This window comes from Perca flavescens, chromosome 7 (genome assembly GCF_004354835.1).
Source record: "Perca flavescens isolate YP-PL-M2 chromosome 7, PFLA_1.0, whole genome shotgun sequence".
Lineage (NCBI taxonomy): Eukaryota > Metazoa > Chordata > Actinopteri > Perciformes > Percidae > Perca > Perca flavescens.
The window spans coordinates 3,910,971-3,926,303 of NC_041337.1; the positions used below are offsets into that span (position 1 = coordinate 3,910,971).

The following is a 15,333-nucleotide window of genomic DNA, read 5'->3' on the forward strand; positions in this document are numbered from 1 at the left end:
GCAAGAACATCGATGGTCAAAATTAACATGGTTTGCCTTATTTGTCAATCTGTTGATTTCTCCTTCTTTCCTCTTATATCTCCCTAACGTTATGAGTGAGACGAGCTGACTGGCAAGAAGTGTGTGAAGGGAAAATGCGATGCACCCAGGACCAGTCTAATTAAATCAACATACAGTTTTAACACAAATTCAAAACATTCCACATCATACACAGGGTTTGTGTCAAAGCAGGGCCAAATGTTTTTAAATGTTGGTGTAGCCCAGAAATTCTTTTTATCCATCAGGATTCTCATGGTTTAAATATATCCTATATATTCTCTTATCTGAAAATTGTACTCTGCTGACAAAAAAACAAAAACAACTAGGACTGGGACTTCAACAAAACCCATCCATTTCATTTATTAACAGTCCTACTTGTCTGTTTCCTGAAAGAAATGCAAAATTGAATTAAGAAAACCTGACATCCAATAAAGTTATTTACAAAATGTTAGCACTGTGAGTTTCTATGACATTTCTGGAGATAACAGCTTACATGCAATTTTGCGTAAAAGACAGCTGCATATGACAACATAACATACAATCAACATAACATACACCAACCTATATAATAGATACTAACTTGCAACCTTAACATAAAATTCCACTGGAGGAAAAATTATAAAATTTAGGCCTACTCTATTTAATTCACAGTAATAGTGACGTGTCAATCATGACTTGCGTGTTCTGATATGTAACCACGGATGGTATGATAGCAGAGATAAGATTTTCAAAATAAGCGTTTTTAGCAGGAAGAATATATTTGGTAAAAACATACACTGAACTTTTAAAGGGTACACAGATTTTTTTTATGTCAACCATTTGGCTATGTGCACTGAATAAAAGAAACATGTCAAATATTAGCATTAGAGACTGGCATTTCAAATGACAAATTTTACTTAAATGACATTTAGTCTCTTATCTACCTCGGTTACAAAATCAAAATCATCTCACCACAAAACAGCATTATGCTTCATCTTTGATATACTGCCATATTATCACTGATTACACATTTCCAAACAAAGGTACTTTGAGTTTGCATTGAGTCATAACCTGTCTTGGTAAACCAGTGATGACATTTCAGCATGTCAATTTCCTTTTTTTTTTTTAAAGCTACAATTTGAAAAGTTTTAAAATGTATGACTATGTCGCCCCCTTTCTATCTGTGTCACCTCTAGTCCAGTATGCCAAGGAATTGTGTCCATATTGGACAATTACCACTGTGCAATTAACATCAAATGCCAATGTTCAGTGCCAGTGCAGGAAGTAGTGTGTCCTTTATGCAGCTACTCAAAAAAGAAAGGGTGTGGAGGTTGGGTAGTGGATGGGCAGATGTGTATCTGACTTTGGTACAGGAGACTGGAAATTCCATCCCGTCACAGACCTGCAATTGACATTTGCCTCTTTCATAAACATAACCACGATTGTTCTCTCCCCATGGCATACTAGTTGCTGTGCTCAGATATTCTAGAAAGCAAGAATTTGAAGGATGTTGTCGTAAATATAATCCAGGATTTTGCAGGATTGTCTAATACTGTCACTTTTGTCGGGTGTGTTAAAGTTGGTTGACCAGTCACATTTTTTGTGAATAGTTGCACTTCAACACAGAACAGAAACTACAGCCTACAGTCAGTTACATGCATGGAAGTTATGCACTTGCAAAATGAATAGGCTGGCAGTTGTAGTCTGTATTTCTAATCCACAAAGTATTAAAGAACAAACAAGAAGTTGCAACTGGAACTGAGAAGTTTTGCATTGTACTAGCACGGTCAATCAGCAATGTTTTTCCACTGTGAGACGAAAACAAATGGCAAATGAAAAAACTGCACTAAATGGGTGGCATCAGTTATTGACTCACATGAACTGCCAGTTGGGCAGCGCTCTCACTGGCATCATCTATTATCAACATCTAATAATACATGATTAATTAGCTGTTGATAAGGGCGACTGTTGGCCACAGGAGGCTCAAGGGCACACAAGGGCAGACTCTTGTCTGGGTATGTCAGGAACTTTTAATGTGCACAATTTCTGAATCTGGATTACACTGCAATGCTAATAAACGGAAAGGTTGAAGCTACTCAAAAATAAGCTGTATGGGATGGATGTGTACCAGCGACTGATCTCCTGAAGCTAAACATGATTACAGATCAGTTGTGGTTTTATATCACCAGCCTTGTTGAAATCCTGCATCCTGTTTAGCTGAGTACAGCTCCTGTAATCTGAGGCGCAGTAGCTAGATTTGCAGCACGAATGTGCAGCCACCTTATCTGCATTAACTGTGTGAGGCCATCATCCCCAATCCCCTCTTTAGGGAGCCTTCTCAGAACTAAAAAGGTGTGCCTAATAAAGAGCCACTGAATGTATTTTAGGACTGCATTAAAGTTATCATTAGTAATACTGTCAACATGGGTTTGTCACAGGCACCCACCAAATAATGTCTTCTGTTAATCCACCTCATTCCATATACCAAAAAGAAATGAATATAAATTTACATTTGGTTAATTAACACTGTAAAAGTGGTATTCTTCCACTATAAGCTTATAATTGTTCTAGATCTGCGCACTTAATTGTAGAAGATTAACATGCTATATACCTTACTATTATGTTGACCTGTTAGTTTTTTCTGCATCAAAACCTTAATAAAAAGAACCCCAGTTTGGTTTGTGAATGTCTGTGGAAATGCCACACCCCATGAAGGAGAAGGATGGAACTGAGGACACCTGGACGCCTAGTTTGTCTAACATGTCCAATTGGGTGTCAAGTGACTGGATAAGAAAGTGATTGTAACACTGAGCATGTGGACTCAACTACATCCTCATTCATCCAGAGGCATAACAAGTCCACAGAGAAGACTGCTGAGGATTTAATGTGCAAGTCCAATAACAACTGGGTGAAATATCTTAACTGTGAATTATTTAAATTTGATCTGGCATCTTACTACCTGCACAACTGACATAACTTTACACACACTGTCTATGATTTTCAATCGGAATTTCACATTAGGCCAGAATCACAGCTGCTGGTAACAAGCCATGTTGTAAAACAAAGAATTTGTTAAAACAAAGCCGAGACACAACATTGACAGTGAACAAATATGAGCCAATAAAAAAAGGCTCTGAAAGGGTCCATCTTTACAGACAAGGAAACTCTGGAAAGTGTGGGGAAAGTAGGATAATACGCTGAAAGAAATATAAAAACTAATTTTAACTCCTTCAGTCTGTGCCTTTATATAACATACAGAACACTCTCTCATTGGGTTTATCCAATCAATCTGTAATGTACCTGAAAAAACAGTTTGACAGTAAGGTACAACTCCCACTGGGAGTAACTTTGTTGTATTGAAAAGAACTGGACTCTGAACAGGTTGTGAAGATCATCTATCTTTAGAGTAACAGTGTGTTTCAATGAGCTCAATGCTTCAATGAAAACATACCAGAAACAAGAAATTCGTTAAATTCAATGCAAGAATGAATCAGCATTCTCCTCCTTGAAGAAAATGAACAGCTTAACATTCAAAATAATGTCAAACTGTATACACCTTCTTCTTTTTGCTAACATAGTTCCCAATCACCTCACATGCTATGCTTAGGGGTGCCAAGTAGATATCCTATGACCTTAGCTCTCTAGGAATTAATGCGGTGGCTGGAAGTCCTTCAGTTCCTTTCAGGCACACACTTCAGCACCTCAAATGACACAACCACATCTCACTCTATTCCCTGTGGGGAAAGCACGGCAGCGTTTCTCCCTTATGCTACCACCTGGAGAGTGTCTAAGATACAGAGTCTTTGCTAGCTCCAGGTGGACTCCCTCCACTTGTGACCAAATTACGTAGCAGTTTGCGTCGACCAGCCTGGTAGTCCTCCTCGTCAACATTGACCAACAGTTTTATAGCTTCATGGCCCACAGCCTGTTTTAAGGAATCTGTGATAAAGACCCCTTTAAGGGCCTCTAGCAATGATCCATTGATGTAGTCCCTCCAGAAGGCATCCAAGTAGGTGAGCTCAGAGAACTTGATGTCACAGATGATGGAGCCCAAGTCTCGGGATTTAAGGATAGTGTTTGCCTGGTTGAAGCGCTCAAATTGTCGCTCCACTGCCTCTTGCTTGTTGGAAAAGACGTTACCCTGAAGCGCAGACTCATGCTGGCAGTACTCAGCACGAACCCGGAGGCGGATATCTAAAGGAGAAGAGCACAAGGTAAGAGTTGAAAAGATCATCTGAAAGCTTAAATCTGAATACCGGAGCAGAAACAAATAACACCAACATTTTATGTCTGAAAAGCTGAGGAACAGCTGGCAACCAGCATGACCTTAGACATTTGCCCTTGTATGTACAAGCCTGAAGACTCAAAGCCGGGATATGCTTGAAATGAACTAGTTTGTACTGCCTGTAGTTCGACTATCTGTCTCAAGGCAAAGGTGTTTACAGCTATTCAGAATGGTCACACTTGCAGATGGGGCAAGATGCCTGCCATCATAGGGAGGGGTGAACAAATTGACATGATAGCACACACTTTCAGATAAGCTCTCCTCAAAGGCATTTATAAAGTTACACTGGAGCCCTTTCCCAATTCCCAGTTAGTGCATCCCCGATTCCTCTCCTCGCGTCTTAGTCCCGCCCTTAGGAGATTTGAGCCGAGGAGTCAAGGAAGAGGCTTGAGGAGAGACAATTTGCTTATTTTAATTCATAATGGGAAATAGCATCTCTCTGGGGGCGCACTTTCAAATGAAGCTTTCTGTCCGACAGCAGCTCTGTTATGTTCATATTTTAGAGAACGTAAATATTTTCCTCGCCAATTTTGTATTATTTTACCCACCCTATTAATCAGAATGTTAATTTGTATTATCCGACCGGCCCGAACCATAGATTAACCACGGGCCCGCGGATATAAATTCTCTCTCTCTCTCTCTCTCTCTCACGCCTCTTTTGACATGCCATGGGTGAAAAGACTTCCGCAGGGGATACATCGGTGTATCCTCGATTATAGCTCCTCCGGCGAGCCTCCTCGCTCCTCAATGCGCATTTTAGGAATTGGGACATCTTTCAACATGGCGCACAATGATTTCCGGGTCACAAGCCAGAGGATTGAGGATTAGAGGAGGTACAAATTTGGAAAGGCTGATGGTTGTTGAAGAAAAAGTAACACCTGCACACTTACTCCGCAAACGTTTAATAGAGACGCTTGGATCCAACTTCAAATTTCATTAGGTCATCATTTTTTAACATTACGTTTTGTATCCATGCTAAATACGATGTGTCTGTGTGTGGTCCCTGGAGAGAGATTGGCTCCAGATGCCCATCTAACTTCCTGATTGGCACCTGAGTATTACACTGGATTATGAGGAGAGGGAAAAAATCTGTAGGAATATTAGATCTGTGTCACCTGATGTGAGGGAGCACCTCATTCAGTTCAAGATTATGCGTTGCTTTTATTGGACTCCCTCCAGATAGTTTAGACCTGGTTTGAAAGACACACCAAATTGTTGGAAGTGTAAGACAGACGATGGCAAATTATTTCATGTCCTATGGTCCTGTGATAAGGTCCGGGAACTTTGGACTGGGATACATGACAATCTATGTCGGATTGCAGGGACCCAGGTAGCTATGCTGTTCGCACAGCAGGGCTGTGGAACCCGCATCAATTGACCCACTTCCACCAATAGGTGGTGCTATAGTAGAAAAAATACGTTTCGCCCTATAACTCCCACACCGTACACCGGACATTCAAAAACCATATATCCACGCGTTCCCTGGATCCAACTGAATCGCCTGATATAGGCCATGCCCATTTCCGCTTAGACTTTTATGCGTGAAAAATCGCAATTTATCAAAAACCTACTTTTTCGATCTCCTCCTAGATCGTGCGACCAATCTGCACAAAACTTGGCAAGTAGCTTCTACAGACCGACCTGACAAAAAGTTATTAAAATTTTTTATAGGATAAAAATTGTGCATATTACGCACAAACAATTTTGTGTAGCTAACTATGAAAAAAACAACTTTGCCATATCTCGGCCAAAATAAATGCTATCAACGCAAAATTTTAGATTCTTGTTTGTTGTTTGTTTCATTACCCTTTGGAGGTCCCCCACGCGTTTTATGAAAATTGGTCACTAGGGGGCGCTACAAGTATAAAAAGTTTATATCTCATGAACGGCTCATCCGATTTTTACAAAATTTGATGGGTACCATCTAGGGCATAGGTCACTAACAGTCGGACCGTGGTCCGGATCCGGACCTAGAAGCCGTCCCATACGGACCCGGACCAAAACAAAAGATTATGAATTAAAACCTGATGGGGCGCTTCTATTATAATATGCGCAGCTTTTGTATTCTTTACGGTAGTGGTTTAGTGGATGAGGAAACGCACAGACCAATTGCATGTGAGTTAAGCCATCCCACGTGATAACACTCAGCCAATGAAGTCTTTGCATTCCGGGCGGTAAACATTGGGACTCTACAGTGCAGACAGATGAGAGAGTTACACAGGAAAAGAAAGTCGGATTAAAAAGATAGCAATACATGTAGAAAACAAAGGGAGTGAAAACAGACGAGTGAGACGGAGAAAGTGAGAGATACAGATGAGTGAGACGGAGAAAGTTGAGGAAAAGACGAGTCAGACGGAGAAAGGGACAGATAGAGACGAGTGAGACGGAGAAAGGGAGCGAAACAGACGAGTGAGACGGAGAAAGGGAGCGAAACAGACGAGTGAGACGGAGAAAGGGAGAGAGAGACGAGTCAGCCGTTTATGAAATGTTATAAAGTCTTAATTATACATGAGCCGTCTGCTCTGATCTCAGCCGCTCTCTCTTCCCTCTGAGGCTGAATAAGTGGAACATGAAAACCGCGAGTCCCGTCAAATATGACAGCTACAGTTTATCGGAAAATAGCGTCGGGCACACTGACTTTGATGAATTGACTGTTTATCAGACCCCAGATGAGACAAGAAGCTAACGTTAGCGAACGCTGCGGTGACTGTCCCTCTGCCTCTGACGTCCGGCTGCAAGAGACACGCTGTAGACACGCTGTATTGACGTTACTGTTTAAAACGCTTTGCAGGTTAGTGGGTATGCATACCGCTCCAAACCAACATTAAAAACGTAGTAATCTTCCCCCAGCGTTTAGTTTTGTTGCTAAACTGTGTGTAAAATGAATGGTGATGTTAAATCATCTGTGTGATGTTTATGTTTTCAGGTAACGTTACTGTTGACTTTAGAACAGGCCTGTGTGTGTTTTGAGAAATATCTTTATACTGCAAGACTATATTTATTATTAAGTTGGATATTGGATGTGAAAAGAAGGAAATGGTTCTAACATTGTACTTTAGATGTGTGTGAATTTCCCACACCAGGAGTAATTTAGTTCTATTTTATAGTGATCCATTATCTGTTCAAAAAATGTTTTATGTTCTGTGCAAAATGTTCTATTAAAGAAAAGACAGAAAATAAATATTTGTGTGTGCTGTAAAGTGGTTGGAAAAAATTAAATCGGAATTGGCTAAAATCGGTATCAGCTGGCCTAACTCAAAGAAAATCGGAAATTGGCCTAGAAAGTTGTAGCCTAATCGGTGCATGTCTATTATTTTCTCTTATTTTCAGAGCTTAAAGTATTCCGGCACCATTCTGGATCACCGGCATGTGATCGTGAGGGAAAAAACAAACAAACTTGCATGCAGTTTAATATTTTCGAGTCAATTGATTTCACCTACCAATCATATAAGAGGAACACAGCTAACGCAGGGTTGAAAGTAATCGGGCCTGGTGCTGGATTTATGGCATATGAATATTTTAGAAAAATAAAATAAATTAAAAAGTCCACATGGGATTTGTTTTGATGCGCTGGATTTAATCATCGAACTTCCACCTACCAATGAAACGAGTTCTAGCCAATCAGATGCAAAGTAGGGCAAATTAATTATATTGACCATGATTTAGTGTATAAAAGAAACAAAAGGGTGAAACATCCAGCGGGGGTGAATACTTTTTATAGGTATTGTAGCAAAATGCGTAAAACAAACTCCTCCTAGGCCAATAGCAATAAACATAGCATCTCTTGATAGACCTGACCAAAAGCTATCAAAAATAATTTTGCTACGTTACAATTTACAGCCATGCAAAATTTCGTAGCTAGCTACCAAACACGAACCTTAGCATATCTTGGCCAAATTAAATGTTATTAGCAATGAACTTGATCGTTGTTCACCATCCCACTACGATGCTCTGTACCAAATTTGGCGAAGATCGGCCTTAAGGGGGCACTATAATCAATGTTTATTTGTTTTGGCCAATAATTCAATGCATTTTAATGGGAAATTTACAATTGCAATATCTCTGCAACAGTGAATACTATCAACACAAAACTTGTGATGCTCATTTGGCATGCTGCTATGAGGCTCTGTACCAAATGTGGTAAAAATCTGCCATTAGGGAGCGCTATAGTTAACGTAGACAAGTTTTGGCCCTTTTACTCAATCAATGTTAATGGCATATTTGCAATGGGAATGTACCACATTGCAGCTCACACTTCTCAATATTTACTGATGTTTGCCTCCTACCGTTACGTTTTGCTTTTGCGTGCTCCCCTGGTTTTCTACAATAAACAAACTTCCTAAACCACCTGACAAAGTTTCTATAACCTTCACAGTGAACAAACGCAACTCTTTTCTCTCACTTTTTCAATCCAAAATCAACACCATTCCTAAGCGCCGATACCGTGGGTTCTCCGGAGCTACCCACAGAAAATACTGAGCCCTTTAATTAACACACTGGACCCACTAAGATCCTCAAAATACATTTTTGAGGGGTCTCAAAAATTAAGACAATTATTGACCATTTATCTTTACCGTAGAGCATATTAAAATATTAAAAGGTGAAAATCATCAAAGAAAATGCAACTGACAGTGCCTTTCTAAATCATGTCCAATCAATTGACTGTAAAATCGACAAACACTTCCCTCTCTCTTTTTCCTTCTCTCTTTACCGCACACTCACTTAGATATGGGCTGCAGCTTCAACTGTGTGTGCAACATGCATGATGAGTAGGTATGTGTGTGCGTGTGTGTGGCCAACACTGCTTGTGCCACTGTGTACACCAACAGTCAGGCGGCACATGTACTGACGCCTGTTTCGTGCGTCGGCTTGTCCAGATGCTCTTAAGATTTGTTTTTAAGTTCATACACCTAGGCAGTGCAAAAAAACATTTAGGCGCTGCGCCTAACAGCTGGAACACACTGGACACGTAAGTGTCACAGAGCGTAGATATGTGCCTGATCGTGCGCCTGGCCATTCATACCGGATGGTCACAAAGCAATCCTTCTCCTCTAGGCGCTCTCTCTCTCTCTCTCTCTCAGAGACAGGATGAGTAGGGAAAACTGTGGTAATTGTAGCCTATATGTGGCTGTGTGTGTGTGTGTGTGTGTGTGTGTGTGTGTGTGTGTGTGTGTGTGTGTGTGTGTGTGTGTGTGTGTGTGTTTGTTTGTGTCACACTCTCTGTCCGTCCGTTGCTCTCTCCATCCGTGTGTCTCGCTTTGAGAAGTCAAGACAGCAAAAATCACCATGAACCTAGGTGTTTTATTCTGAAATGTTTTATTTTTCTAAAGTATCCGGCTGCACTGTGGTCTTCCTGTATGTGATTACCTGCCTGGCTTGACACATACGCTTGCGAGACACAAGAAATAGAGCAACTAGCAAAACTATCTCTACGCACGGACAGATTGGATAACATGGGTGCCAAAATAAACAATAGCTGCGCTACACTGTATGTGCTTGGTGTGTTTTTGGCTGCAAGCCGTATAAATGCAGGGAAAACCCTTATTCCTGAGCTATATTTAAAGTGTCTGCATACTTAATGTGATATTTCAGTTTTCAACATTTCTAAAAAATCCAGTTTTGGCTTTGTCATTATGGGATATTGAGTGTAGATTGATGAGTGAACAATAATTTTAAATAGGGCAGCCCAAAATGCTTTGAAGCTTCGGCCTTTGCCATGGTAGCCAACGTCCAAATCAGTATTCGAATACTGAATTATTTTTAAAGGGATGATAGAATGATTATATAGAGTATTTCACACTGTTCCTTATGGTCTCCTAACGGGGTATGTAACATTGGTTGGGCTGAAAATGGTCTGGTTGATATTTTATCATACGCACACATTAGAGATGCGCGCTGATTGGTTGAGCGAATCCCCAATACACACACATTAGAGAAGGGACAGAATCTCATATTCCAGACACTCCAATGTTTCCTTACCAAATTCACTTCTGAGACTTTATGTGAGAAATCAACTATATAAAGCTCAAATATGGGCCGTTTTACGAAAATTGATGGCTAATTGCAAATATGGTAAGACTGTGTGTCGGACTTAAGCGGCGGTGCTGCTGCCTCGCCGCCCGGCCTGCCTTCCTTCACAGACCCCGGCCTGCTGTGAGCTCCGTTACGGCTGGCAGCCCTGACAGAGCTCCAGGGCCTGCAACTCCCCTCTTCCTGCTAGCTACATGGCCCGTTGTGTGAGTTGTGAGAGCGCGGTCAGTGAGCTTGTTACACCAGCAATCTCTTACCACATGTTACACACATGTCACGCCATTTATACAACATCTACCTAAATGTCTTATAAAGCTAACAACGGTGTCCGATTTCAAGTTAATGAATATTTGTGAAGACTAGCTAGGTGTTTCGTTAGCTGCGACTGTCTCTTCAATCCTAGCTGTGTGTAGCTACAAATCACGGATAGTTAGCTTCATTTTTGGCGTAATTCGAGTATATTTACAGTTTGAATTTCGTCACGCCACTTATACAACATCTAACTAAATGTCTTATAAAGCTAACAACGGTGTCCGATTTCAAGTTAATGAATTTTTGTGAATTCCAGAGGAATTCTAAGAGGAGGCTAGCTAGCTCCATCCAGCCGCAGGCTCTATCACATCCAGCCGCAGGCTCTATCAATGAGACTCGCGGACAAGAGGCGTGTATTTCACCGATCGTTTGTTTAAATAACTCAACACATTATAATTACACACATTATAAGATTAACTGGAACCTGTGGTAAGAGATTGCTGGCGTAACAAGCTCGCTGACCGCGCTCTCACTCACACACACCTGGCATTAGGAAGAGGGGAACTGCAGGCCCTGGAGCTCTCTCAGAGCACCGCCGTTTAGTAGTCCATTAGCCCACAAAACAGTGACTTTGCGCGCGTATGAAGTGCTGTGGGTTGCCAGCCGTAACGGAGCTCAATTGAGCTCACAGCAGGCCGGGGTCTGTGAAGGAAGGAAGGCAGGCCCGGGCGGCGAGGCAGTAACCCAGGCAGCACTGGCCGCTGAAATCCGACACACAGTCAGACAAAATTTGCAATTAGACATACATTTTTGTAAAACAGCCCATATTTGAGCTTTACATAGTTGATTTCTTGCATAAAAAAGTTTCAGAAGTGAATTTTGTAATGGAATAGCAGAGATCTGCGTGACCTAGATTCAGAAGACTACCTGATCTCAGGTCAGTTGTGTAGCAATGTAAATGTTGGGGCGTGACTGTTCTCTTAATACACCCACGGCTGTGACAAAGGTTCCGGATTTTGAGATGCTTACGTAAGCAACTAGCTTTGTTGAGATTTGCCCGTTTTCAGCGGCAGTTCCAAAATATGAGATTTTCATAGTAAAGGGGTGTCAATGGGATTTTGAGCTCATATGTATGTCCTATTTACCCACTGAACTGTCGTTATTCAACTATGACAGGGTAAAATCGGTTTTGCATTCTATCACCCCTTTAAGTTATTGCAAATGCATTACAACAAACATCACCCATGCCACAAGGATCCATCCATATGTTGTGTTTCTTTTTACCACATGTTTGCTTCTCTCTGCAGTCAGCTGAGGAATGACTTCTCCTTCGTTTGCAGTTTGGTACAGGAGGAGCTGGCTTTGTTCGGGGAGGGCCAACATGGGGTCCTGACGGAGAACAGCAAATGACTGGGTGAGGACCTAGAAAGTGACATTAGTTATAATGTTAATCAAGCTTCTGTATGACAGAACATCGTTATCTATGAGGGTGTGCAATTGCCTGCATGTATTACTCATCTTACTTTTATCCTGCTGATTGAAGAAATCAGTTTGAAAAAGTTCCAAAAGAAAAACAAGAAAAAACCACCCACCGGTTCTTCTGTGAGGCGCAGTATCCTTGCTCCGCACTGCTCCTCTTGGGGAAATGTAGCGCACTGATGTCTCTTCCAGGTACTTGTCAACAGGGTCTGGGCACACTGAAAATAAGAGTTGATTTCTGATGTTATTTTTAATTGTGGAACATACACACACAGAATGCAGAACCAAGGTCGCAACAGCCAGTTTTTTGTTTTGAGTTTTTGTTTTGTTGGATTTAAGAACAACTAAAGGGTTAAAAGTTATATGACACTATTGACAAGGGGCCCAATGACACGCTGTGTGTCCTTTGACAAGATTTGGGATAATGTGTGCACTAGAACGGTCAATATTCCTCTATATTACCATTCAAATATCATTTGTTATTTTTAAAAAATATTCAAATAATATTAATTAATGCACAAATGCAGCCTGTTATTGGTGTGAATGCTGAAGGTATTCACAACCTATGTTATTCTACATATTTATTCTACTTCTTCTTATTCTTCCACACCACTTTTTTTGCCCAACTACTTCAACATTTTTCGACATAGAAACTTAATTCAAACATCAAAATGTTCAGCTCATTTAGGACATTTATGCTACTATTTATAATATTCATAACATTCATCATTTCGGAAATATTCAGCATTTAGCGGGCATTTTTGTCCCATTAAAGCGGATGGACAGACTGTTCAAACTTGACACAAATTCATACATTTTCAACTGCTAGTAACTCATGCATACAGTCACAGAGGAACGCCATTCAAACTTTAAAACGTTCCACATCTTTCATACATACATTCAGGGTTGGTATTCAACTTTCAAATCCCATAAGTGCTTTTTCAAATATTCTGTCTTTTTTGAGGCTTAGAAAAAAAGCCCTTCTGCCATTTTTATATGGGATGGAATCATAGATATAGAACAAGTTGTTCTATTTCTATGGATGGAATGCTCAGACTCAGAGGGCCGGGGCCAACTGACAAAGTGGAAAGAGGCAGAAGCAAAATTCTCTTTAACTTGCGATACCATCCACAGTTTTAACTCTTCATATATTAATTTGTAAATGTAGGGAATCTTGTGCCCTTTCTAACAATGTACTTAGGGAGGCAATCAGACTTTCACACGAGGCACAGTGATCTTCCAAGTGAAACCATGTCCACCAACTGCCACCTGTATTAAATGAGAGCATAAATATCAGGAGAACCGAAACGGGCCCTTTTCAGACAGCTATTGTCCTCACATTTTTTACCCTACACACACCACTCAGGATGTTCAGTAGGGTGTCATATCTCTCACAGCATTAAACATTAAACATAGGAGTTACGGTTTTTGAGCTAGAAGCAGAAGTATCAAGGGTGCACCAGAGCCTTGTCACTGTGAGAAAAACTCTTTGAGACATGTCATGGAAACCTTTAACTGCAGTTGGTCATGTGATCTGATCCCTGCCATGTTAACCTGTTGCTGTGAAGTTACTGTGCCTCGTCTCTGTGAGAACTGCTGCTGGTTTTGAGGCCTGAAGTCACTTATTAGAGTCAGTCAGTTGGTCAGTTAGTCCATCATGACATCATGTTAGCTTATAAATAACACCTCTTCTCCTTTTTCCTCCCCTCTTCCTCTCTTCTTTCTCTACGCTTCTCCTTTTCTCTTCTCTCCTTTTCTTCTCCTGTCGGTGTGTAATGCCTCTCCACCTCCTTTCTTCCTCTCCTACTCGTCTGCTCATCCTTTTCGCTTTTCTTCCTCTCCTATGCTAATGGTCAATTATTCCTTATGATTATGGTTAATCTTTCATTAACTGAGTTTTATACAACTTTTAATTTCCATTTATACTTTGTGAAAATATTCAACACAGCTGATTGAGATTCCCTAATATGACACAATTCCCATTTGTCAGACTCATTCATAGGGCTGGGAATCGTTCAAAATCTTTTATTTATTTATTGAGTTATCAAAATGTAAAGATTCTGGTAACACTGCTCACTCAGAGTAACATTAATAAAGTTTCCTTGCCTTACAAGTTCAGCCTGTCAGTCAGTCATCAGGGCAAAGAAAGCCTGGTTGTAAGAGGAAGTGTAACGTCAACAGCACCGCGACCGCTTTCGGCTCGCCATTAATATCATATCGCAGCAAACGCTGTCTGCGTGAAGTTTTGAAAAACTGTAACCACACTTGAAACCACTTTATCAGCATTGTTGTGACTTACTGTGACTTCAACAAAACTACAGAGAAATCCCATTTAGCTTCATCTTAAAATTAACTATGAATATTATATCAATATATTCCACATCTTTCAAACATTATTGGTGTTATTTAACTTTTCAAAGGCATTCATACTAATTAAACCCATTCCCACTTTTTGAACTACACTCACCTAAAGGATTATTAGGAACACCCTACTAATACCTTGTCTGACCCCCTTTCGCCTTCAAAACTGCCTTAATTCTTCGTGGCATTGATTCAACAAGTTGCTGGAAGCATTCTTTAGAAATGTTGGCCCATATTGATAGGATGGCATCTTGCAGATGATGGAGATTTGTGGGATGCACATCCAGGGTACAAAGCTCGAGGTTCCACCACATCGCAAAGATGTTCTATTGGGTTGAGATCTGGTTACTGCGGGGGCCATTTTATTACAGTGAACTCATTGTCATGTTCAAGAAACCAATTTGAAATGATTCGAGCTTTGTGACATGGTGCATTATCCTGCTGGAAGTAGCCATCAGAGAATGGCTTGTCATAAAAGGATGGACATGGTCAGAAACAGTACTCAGTGCTCCTATTTTAAGTGTAGATGAGTGGTACCCAGTGGGGTCTTCTGCTGGTGTAGCCCATCCGCCTCAAGGTTGTTCGTGTTGTGGCTCCACAAATGCTTTGCTGCATACCTCGGTTGTAACGAGTAGTTATTTGAGTCAAAGTTGATCTTCTATCAACAACCATGCCACACTCAAAATTGCTTAGATCACTTTTTGTTCCCATTCTGACAGTCGGTTTGGAGTTCAGGAGATTGTCTAGACCTGGACGACACCCCTAAATGCATTGAAGCAGCTGCCATGTGATTGGTTGATTAGATAATTGCATTAACGAGAAATCTTACAGGTGTTCTTAATAATCCTTTAGGGGAGTTATATTCTCACTGCTTCACCTTCTTCTTGTACACTTCAGCCTTTCAACAT

The 15,333-nt window shown here is 40.8% G+C and overlaps 1 protein-coding gene across 2 annotated transcripts in view; it reads right to left on the minus strand.

Moving 5' to 3' along the window:
• Nucleotides 1-368: 368 nt before the first annotated feature.
• Nucleotides 369-15,333, minus strand: part of dedd (death effector domain containing) — a 33,225-nt gene continuing 18,260 nt past the window's right edge. Inside the window, exons 3-5 of one of the 2 annotated variants that reach the window (XM_028582114.1) lie at nt 12,178-12,282; nt 11,870-11,974; nt 369-4,212 (exon numbers count right to left, since the gene is read on the minus strand). In XM_028582114.1, coding sequence (XP_028437915.1) covers nt 3,806-4,212; nt 11,870-11,974; nt 12,178-12,282 — 617 coding nt within the window. In that variant the 3' untranslated portion in view covers nt 369-3,805. Of the gene's footprint in view, nt 4,213-11,869; nt 12,008-12,177; nt 12,283-15,333 lie in introns of both variants that reach the window. The other variant, XM_028582113.1, reaches the window with a different exon arrangement.